This window comes from Salvia miltiorrhiza, chromosome 8 (assembly GCF_028751815.1).
Source record: "Salvia miltiorrhiza cultivar Shanhuang (shh) chromosome 8, IMPLAD_Smil_shh, whole genome shotgun sequence".
NCBI lineage: Eukaryota > Viridiplantae > Streptophyta > Magnoliopsida > Lamiales > Lamiaceae > Salvia > Salvia miltiorrhiza.
This window is the reverse complement of record NC_080394.1, coordinates 10,968,598-10,978,546: the sequence shown is the minus strand read 5'-3', so window position 1 is coordinate 10,978,546 and position 9,949 is coordinate 10,968,598. Positions and strand designations below refer to the sequence as shown.

Sequence of the window (9,949 nt, the reverse complement as noted above, 5' to 3'; positions counted from 1 at the left end):
CACATTTTTAATAGTATCTTGTTTGGTTTGAAGAATAATATATTTATTCATTCCTTATAAGATGGTATAAAATTATACCACAATTTCTTAGGTATAAAATTATCCATTTCCGAAGGGATAAGGAGTTGCCCAAAAAATTATACTCCCTCCGTCCCGCGAAGCGTGACCCACTTTCTTTTTTGGGTTGTCCCACAGAGCTTGACCTGTTTCTAAAAATGGCAAAGATTAAAGATAATTAGGGGTTATAACTATACTTAATTAATGGGCTAAGTAAGGACCCAATTAACAATAGGTGTCAGTATTTTGATTATTTAAATATGTTTCAGTATTCGTGTACTTGCTATAACAATTTCAGCTTTAATATGTTTCAGTATTTTGATTATTTAAATATTTAATTAATTAACCATATTTAACTAATCATATTAATTAATTTATAAAGAAATTATGAAGATCAAATTGTCAAAATAAAAGGAATAATAATAGACATAATAAAAGCAATCCTTAAACACTTATTTACTTTATTAGCAAAGACACTTAAATCAATAAACATACTCTCCTTAATTCTCGTGCCGAAAAGAAATGGGTCACGCTTCGCGGGACGGAGGGAGTACGACCTGCCCGAATTTTTTCAAATATTAATGCAAGTAAGGTATAAGATGGTAAATGTAGTTTATTCCTTCCGTATACCTCAAATCACACACACCCTGAAAAACAGAATACAAATTCTAACTTCTTTCTCACTATTCCCCCAAAAAAAGAAACAAAACAAAACTTCTGTAGTCTTCAATTCGGCTGATCGGCAACCGGCGACGATGACGACTTTCACGACGAGTAAGTGTAATTTTTTTTAATACAATAATACAAAAGCTTATTTTTATTACAAACTCTTAATCTGATAATTCTTTATTAGGTGAATATAAGATTTATATGTTAAGAAGTTCAATTTAGTTAATTGCAGTTTAAATTATTTAAAATTATAGTTCCTTTGGGTATTTTATAGATTACCATTTACTATTGAAATTGAAAATTATGATATTTCTAATTTAAATTGTAACTTAAAATTTATGAATATTGTTAAATTTATGCTTTTAAATGTTTAAAATATGGGTTAAGGTGCAGATAGGCCCCTTAAGTGGAGGCCCTTATAGCGTTTCACTCCTCTTACTCACTGTGTGTGCAATTTAGCCCCTAAAGTACCAAAAATCGAACATTTAACCCCCTCCGCCCTAACTCCGTCAGTCAACCGTTAGTAATTTTTTTATTTATTTGTTATTCTAATTGTGGGGCCCACCTCTTCAATGCAACTTCTGAATCATCAGGCAACACGCCCTTATACACATTTCCATACCCTCCTCTCCCAATTATATGATCCCTAGCGAAATTTCTTGTGGCCGCCTTAATTTCGTCGAACGTGAACCTAATCAATGTTGTGCTAGCACTAATTGAATCTAATCCAGAGCTCATATTAGTATCAGTTCGCATGCTTTTCCATTTCTGCTTCAATAATCTTTCCTTTCTACGTCGTAAGAACCAGAACACAGCAAACCCTAGAATCAAAATCACAACGCACGCGACAACGACGACATAAATGACAATCTTCTTCCTCTTGCTATTGGAATGGGACGAGGTGAAATCGAGATTGAACAGACACTTGGTCGTACCTACATCGGTGGGGCCGAATTGATTGGCGAACGTGACGGCGTAGATGAAGGGGTACGCCGTGCAATCGGAGACATTCCCGACCAACGGTCCCTGCAGATAAGACGCCCCGGATTCCAGCGAGCGAGGTGGTGCACGAAGCGCAGGGGGAGTTGTTGAGGAGCGACTGGTTACAGGCGGTGTCGACGCCGCCGAGGGCGGATCGCGGCACTTGCGCCTCGAACTCCGACCTCGTGGTGATGTTCATGCACCCGCGGGCGATCCACGACGTCTCGTAGATTTCCCAGCACGACTCGGCGGAGTCGAGCGGGGGCAAGAACGAGTTGGTGAGGCGGAGGTGGTCGGCGAGGACGAGGCGAAGGCCTTGCAAAGGTGGGCCCCATAATTAGAATAAAAAATAAATAAAAAAATTACTAACTAACGGTTGACTGACGGAGTTAGGGGGGAGGGGGTTAAATGTTCGATTTTTGGTACTTTAGGGGCTAAATTGCACACACAGTGAGTAAGAGGAGTGAAACGCTATAAGGGCCTCCACTTAAGGGGCCTATCTGCACCTTAACCCTTAAAATATTAATAAAAAAAAAGTTATTTTTGTCAATTATGAATTCACGCTTTAAAACTCTAATTCAAAACCTACAATAGCTATTCAATTGTGAACATTAACAATTCAAACTCTGTAGAATTTAACTCAAACTCACATTCATAGCTGGAGAATTTGATATATCCATGCCAACAGTTCATAAAAGAGAAAAACAAGAACTCATAAATCAACAAAATCATCAGAAATGAGAACAAAATCTACCAAGTTACAAAAACGAAAAAGAAAATTCTGATTCACCTGAAAATATGGAATAGGAGAAGTCTTTAACCGACGAGTTGTCTCGTGGAGTACATGTAGGTCTTGATGAATTCAAGGCTCCAAGACTAAGTGCTCGTTTGGTTCAAATAGAGGAATGGAAAGGGAATGGAATCAAATAAAGGAGTGGAATGGTAACAATAACCATTACTTTTATTGAGTGTTTGGTTTAACAATGGAAATGAATCATTAGTAAGGGATTCCCTTTCTTTTGTTTCTCCTCTATTTTGAGGGGTAACAAATTGGGTGATTGAGTTACCCTCAAGTAAGGGTAATGATTATCTCATTACCCAAACCAAACAACAAGTAATGGATTCAATTACTTGATTCCCTTTCCAACCTCTTAAAACACCCAACCAAACGTGGGCTAAATATGCAACTGGTAAATGCTTGTACAAATTCCACCGATCTATGTGGCGCTCACCACCGTTCTATGCAGCGAGCTGCTGTCGATGGTGAAGTTAATTCTTCGATTTTGTGGCGGGGCTGGAGAACTACGAATTCCATGAGATGCGGCACCTGGGAAATTGCCGCTACATATTCCACCGGAGCTACGATCGATGGCCGGCGAGAACATGAGAGAGATCAAATGATAATTGAGAGAGAGTTGAGAAAGATGGAGAAAATTGATTAATTTTTAATTTTCTAATGTTATGGATAAATTTTATAAAAATTGGTCAAATTTTAAGTTTTTTTTTTATATGTATAGACAAATTTTAAGTTTACCATGGCAAAATTTCCAGTTTCATGTGTCTATACTATATTAAAAAGAGAGTTTTCAATTTCAAATTGATTTCAAATCAATTTTAAAATTGAGTGGCAATTTGGTAGTTAGAATAAAATTGAAGGTTTATTTATAAGCTATGCATCTTTTCTTTTTCTTTTTCTTTAACTTCTTATTTTTCTATTTTATTTCTTTTTTAAAATTGTGAAATTCGACTAATTATAAAATATTTGATATGCATGTCAAATTAAAGATATGACAAGTGCTTTAATTTGATATATGTTATGTAAATATTGGATTTAAAATATAAAAATTATATTTATTTAAATATTAAAACTTAAGAAAATTCTCTCTCCTCTCTCCTCTTTTTTTTGAATAAATATTTTTTTCAATTATGTTTTAAATTATATTGTTTTTTTACAATATCAGTTTTTAATAATATGAATTATTCTTTATTATTTTTATATTAAATTAAAATATATTTATCTTAAATTATATAGTATTTTTAATTATATTTAGAATTTTTATATAATAATCGAATTAATATCAATTTTATATATAATAAAATATAAAAATATTTTTCGTGCGTTGGACGAGTGCAAATGCTAGTTAACTCTTAGTCATTAGTATATATATATATATATATATATATGGTGTGGTTCTAGAGAGAACTACATTATTTGTGAGAACGGGAGAACCATCAAATCTAATGCATCCACTGTAAAAATTAATGCATTCGCTGTTAAAATTAATGCACTAAAATTTTTTTAAAAAAATGCATATATATATATATATATATATATATATATATATATATATATATATATGTGAATAGTAATAGCTCACGATTTGACTATCGCGCAATGGATAAAGCCAAATCTTTGTGTATTTATATCATATCTACAAATAAATATCATTTTTTTAATCTTTTATATATCTTGTTCACTAAATGCTCTGTGTAATTAATGGTAATATACAATATGTGTATCCCTAAAAAAATATACGATATGTGTAATAAAAAATAGTGTATGAGTAGAGTATGAAGAAAACAAGTAGTCATGTGCAATTGTCTTATATATTATTCGACAAAAATGTTATCAATTCAAAATGAAGAAAAATATAACATTATATGTTCGTGTTATGATTATAGGATTGTTCACAAACGAACAGATGCTAGTCATAATTAATATCTTCCCTGCATGAATTAACTAATAATTATATTGAAAATATATGTTGCAAATTAATTAATAATGAAGAGGCATTCTTATGTGCTCCATGGAGCACCTGTTGGAATATAAACTTGATTTGTATAGATATTTTCTAAAGAATATTCTAGAATAGTTGAGAATGAGATAGAAAAAGAAGAGCATTCTAGAATGATTGAGAATAAGTTAGAATTAAGAAGATATAGCTAGATTTAGAGAAATCTAGAGTGTATAGAGAGTTCTAGAGAATTCTAGATAATGTAGGAATTATCTAGCTACTACTACTTACCACTATAAATATGTAACCATGTAAGTGAAGAAAGTAAGGAAGTGAATTGAAGAAAGATTGTGTTAGTAAACTACAATCCTCCCACTCAAATTCCTAAGCACACCCACGTCCACAACCAATTTCTCCAAATTTTCTCCTACCAATTAAATAAATTCTCCATTATATATACTTATATTCCAACAGCACCGTGCTCCACCAATTTCTCCAAATTTTCTCCTACCAATTAAATAAATTCTCCATTATATATACTTATATTCCAACAGCACCGTCCTCCATGACACTAACACTTGCATTAAATGACACTAACACTAACACTATTTTAAAATGACACTAACACTATTTTATTTTACAAATGACACTAACACTAACACTTGACACTAACACTAACACTATTTTAAAATGACACTAACACTATTTTATTTTACAAATGACACTAACACTAACACTATTTTATTTTATAAATGACACTAAATGACAACTAACATTATTCTATTTTACAAATGACACTATCATGTTATATAAATAACACTGTCGCGAAATGATACTAACACTATAATATGATAATGTCATTTGTAAAATAAAATAGTGTTAGTGTCATTTCAAGATAATGTAAATGTTAGTGTTATTTAATGCAAGTGTTAGTGTTATGGAGTACGGTGTTCTATGGAGCACACAAGAATTTGCTATTAATGAAATATAGTGAAATAATGCATTGACCAGTTATGTTCAAGCGCCAAAGATTGATTGTGTATCTAAAATAAATTCATTATCTTTTTATTTATAATTGATGTAAAATAAAAAAATTATTTTTTCTTATCAAAATAGCAGGAAAGACAAAAGTTGCCGAAGTGTACCTATTTTTCAGTACACGGAAATGGATGCAATGCACAATATATTAGTACATAAAGCAAAAGCATTTTAAGATTAAGATAAACATTAAGATCAACAGAAGCCCTAGAAACAGAATTTCGACAAAAATAAAATAAAATAAAATAAAACTATACAGATGTACAGAATTTGAAAAGCCTATTCTAAAGGAAATCAAGTAAATTAAAAATATCTGTTTACCGATATATATCGCTAACAAACTTTCAACCCCATTTCTTCTCAACTCTCTCTCTCGCTTCTCTCACTCCACAAACTGCGAAAGAATGGACACCGACGATAATGGAGTGAACAGAAAGAGAAAGCACGACTTCTTAACCCTGACTCTCGCCGCCGCGGCCGGTACCTCACCGCCACCGCCGCCGCCGCAGCAACAGCAACAGCAGCAGCCACGAATCATGATGCCCCCGTCGGAGACGCCGCCCACCCTCTACCAGCGCCGGCGACCGAGGCGGAAGCCCTCCCGGATGCCGGCGGCGGGGAAGAGCGCGACAATTCCGCCGCCGTATCCGTGGGCGGACGAGGGGCGCGCGACGGTGCGCAGCCTGAGCTACCTCCGCGAGAACGGGATCACGGCGATCCACGGCGACGTGCAGTGCAGGAAGTGCGAGCAGAAGTTCATGATGGAATTCGATCTGGAGCAGAAATTCGGCGAGATCTCGACGTACGTGGCGGAGAAGAAAGCCGGGATGCGGCATCGGGCCCCCAATATGTGGAGGAATCCGGCCCTCCCGAGATGCGGCTTCTGCAATCACGAAGGCAGCGTCAAGCCCGTCATTTCCGACAAGAAGAGGAGCATTAATTGGCTCTTTCTGTTTCTCGGCCAAATGCTCGGCTGCTGCACTCTCGAACAGCTCAAATATTTCTGCAAACACACCAAGAATCATCGCACCGGCGCCAAAGATCGGGTTCTCTTCCTCGCTTATTTGGGCTTATGCAGGCAGCTTGATCCAAACGGGCCCTTCGATGTCTGATTCTATTTCACCTAAATATCTATAATTCATTAGGGTTTCCTCTTTTCCCCCGTTTTCTTGCTCTCATTATATTATGTATTTCTTCTTGTTAAGGCTAGGGCTCATGCATGGCTACCTAGGGTTTTGATCTAGCTTGTATGAGATTCACTCAAGAATTTCAATTCCTTTATCATATAGCATATCCGTATATTGAATATGTTGGTTTTGTTTATTCTACCCCCATTATTAATTGAACTTCGTGTTTATGTTGTCTAGTGATTTAGTTATAATGTAATTAATCATTTTCTTATACTGATGTTCTGTTATAATATTAGTAAGCAAGTATCCAGTTGAAGATGGAGTGGTAAGTTGCTCCTCATAATTCATTAATTAATCTTATATTACACGGACAACTTTTTATGGCATGATGGCTGCTGCAGGAGTGTACGCACAACATCCGAAATGCAGCAAAATTAATTGGTACATCTTCTTATATACTATTGGAGTGCAAAACAATAATGTATAGTACTGATAAACCAATTAACCATGTAAAATCATGACAAAGGCTTTTGATCGACTTAATTGAATCTAAACCTGATATTATATGATTGTTGTCGATGCTAATAAGAATATTAATGGAATATATCAGTAACTTTAGAATGAAGATGAAACCTGTACTAATTAAGATACTAGACATTGTTAATTAAGTAAGAATGTTGAAAGAGGTTGGGATTTTCGAATTCAATGTTTATTGTGGTATTTCGAATTCAAAACGTTTATACATAATTTAGTTGTCTTAAACTTCAATACTGGAAGTTGGAACACGGTTTTGTGAAGAATTACTTATCAAATTCGACAACTTTGGTGCAGTTTCTGTGTTCATATTTAAGAATAAATGCAATGAATTTAGGCTGTAAGATATTAGTGATGTTGTCCGCTAAATCACAGTTGGAATTTTTAAATTCAATGTTTGTTTGCTTATATATTTGAATAAGAACTAATTAATAGCCTTAGAAAACTACAGAACAAAAACATAAAAGTTTATCCTTACAGCATATACACACTGTATATGGCATAGATCTATATGTCATTTAATAGAAATATTGCAATTTGTCCCAAAAGACACCAAACGGTGTGAACTGTTGTCTGTGAACAGTGAAATTTATGGTTCAAACTCCACCGACCCCCCTTCCCCAAATCAAAGAAAAAAAAAATATTGTAAGTTTGTTAACAAATAAATGTCCAATCCCTCATACGCCTTCTTCCAATTAAAAAAAGAAGAAGGTAAGGGACCTTTAGTTTGAGTGATAAGATTGATATGTAGAAATAATTCATGTTAATCTACAATTTATTTTGATGGATTAATCTTGTTTGTAATCATCTTATCCTTTAAATATTCAATCCTATGTTTTATCAATATATCATATCACTCAAAGTACACGAAGTATTAGATCATGTGAGAGATCTGCACCGTATGTACGGACAACCACCATGAAAATTGTGTTAAAAAAATATTATGGTAATATATATAATATATATATATATATAGGGGGGCGCTCCAATGAGACCCCCTAATTTTAATGAGATCTAGGGCACAATTTGATGCATTTATTTTATCAATCCTATGGCTGATATTGTATCTGGAGGGTGATTTTTTTTCGCAAGATTCGAATCCTGGAGGGAGCAGAATATTTTAAATTTTGTTATTCATCAGTATATACTGCATTGTTCAACAGTATATACGGCCATGTTCATCAGTATATATGTCTTATTCATTACGAATTTTTTAAATTTTATTTTTCATCAGTATATACATCTTGTTCATTAGATATGCGTTTTGTTCATTAGTATTATATGTCTTATTCATTGTACTCATGTTACACGAAAAATAGGGGATCTCACAGGAGCGCGCCCATATATATATATATATATATATATATATATATATATATATATATATATATATATATATAGGGTTGGGTTCCGGTGGATCCCTATGCTTATAATAGATCCGTAGATCCAAATCTAGACCACACATTTATGACATGTGGCGCATCAAGATGGTGACACGTGGCAAGGCATTTCAAGGCAAAATCTGGAGATGGGTAAAATTGGAATGTAATTTTCGAAAAAAAAAAAATTAGATTTTCTCAAAATAGGTATATTTTAGATGCATAAAGTTTCATACGAGAATGCATGAACTTTCATATAAAAATGCATAAAGTTTCATATAAAAATGCATAAGATTTCACCCCACCCCCCACACCCCTGAACCCCACCCCCACCCACCCCCTACCCCCACCCACCCCCCCCCCAAAAAAATTTTTTTATTTTTTTAAAAACTGATTTTCTGACCACTGACCCACCCCTACCCCCACCCCCCCACCCACCCCCCCACAATTTTTTTTTCTCAAAAACTGATTTTCTGACCACTGACCCCCCCACCCACCCACCCCCCCACTCTACCCCCCAAAAAAAAAATTTTTTTTTGAAAATCAGTTTTGAAAAAAATAAAAAAATAAATAAATTTTTTTTTGGGGGGGGGTGGGGGGTGGGGGTGGGCCAGCAATCAGAAAATCAGTTTTTGAAAAAAAAAATTGGGGGTGATGGGTGGGGGTGGGTGGGGTGGGGGGGGGAGGGCAGGGGCAGGGGTGGGGTGGCGAAACTACCAGATTTATTAAAATGAAATGCATTTTTTGTATAATTTAATGCATTTTTATGTGAAAACTTTATGCATTTTTGTTTGATTTTATATGCATGTGAAACATGCCTATTTTTGGGGGGTGGTAATGGGGAGGGTTGGGGGTGGTGTGGGCTGGATTGGGGGGTGGTATGGGGTGGGGTGGTGAAAATACCAAAATTGGAAAAATTAAATGCATTTTTCTGTTCAAAGTTATGCATTTCATGTGAAAACTTTATGCATCTTTGTGTGAAACTATATGCATCTAAAATATATCTATTTTGAGAAAATCTAAAAAAAGTATATATTTTTTTAATTATTAAATCCGAAAATTACATTCCAATTTTACCCCTCCAGATTTTGCCTTGGAATCCTTGTCACGTGTCACCATCTTGATGCGCCACATGTCATAAATGTGTGGTCAAGATTTTGGATCTAGGGATCTATTATAAGCATTGGGATCTATATGATCCCATTCCTATATGTATATATTTGTAATTGCGTTCAATATATAAATTTTTTTTGAAGTAAAAGGTATAGTATTCATTTGTGTGGGAATGTACAATATCAATAAGCCATGATGAAAAATTACGCCTCCCAATCATTACATCCTGAAAACTATTAGTCATTTTAGCTAGCTGATGTGCAGCCTTATTCGCCTCGTGCTGCATATGACAGAAGTCGAACACTACAAATTT

The 9,949-nt window shown here is 34.6% G+C and overlaps 2 protein-coding genes across 2 annotated transcripts; one reads left to right on the top strand and one right to left on the bottom strand.

Annotated features, from left to right (window-relative positions):
- Window positions 1-1,269: 1,269 nt before the first annotated feature.
- LOC130998066 (probable LRR receptor-like serine/threonine-protein kinase RKF3) lies at window positions 1,270-2,042 on the bottom strand. The gene is made up of 2 exons (XM_057923499.1): window positions 1,890-2,042; window positions 1,270-1,752 (listed from the first exon to the last, which is right to left on the bottom strand). The coding sequence occupies exons 1-2, from the start codon at window positions 2,040-2,042 to the stop codon at window positions 1,270-1,272; spliced, it is 636 nt and encodes a 211-aa protein (XP_057779482.1).
- A 3,773-nt stretch (window positions 2,043-5,815) lies between these two features.
- Window positions 5,816-6,788, top strand: LOC131000900 (uncharacterized). The gene has a single exon (XM_057927042.1). The coding sequence runs from the start codon at window positions 5,885-5,887 to the stop codon at window positions 6,590-6,592; it is 708 nt and encodes a 235-aa protein (XP_057783025.1). The 5' UTR covers window positions 5,816-5,884; the 3' UTR covers window positions 6,593-6,788.
- The last annotated feature ends 3,161 nt before the right edge of the window (window positions 6,789-9,949 follow it).

Excerpts from the sequence above, each read along its gene's own strand:
- LOC130998066 (XM_057923499.1), bottom strand. The coding sequence starts at position 2,042 with ATGGGGCCCACCTTTGCAAGGCCTTCGCCTCGTCCTCGCCGACCACCT. Across the intron at positions 1,753-1,889 it reads TGCATGAACATCACCACGAG|GGACCGTTGGTCGGGAATGT; the intron begins GTCGGAGTTCGA and ends TCTTATCTGCAG.
- LOC131000900 (XM_057927042.1), top strand. The coding sequence starts at position 5,885 with ATGGACACCGACGATAATGGAGTGAACAGAAAGAGAAAGCACGACTTC.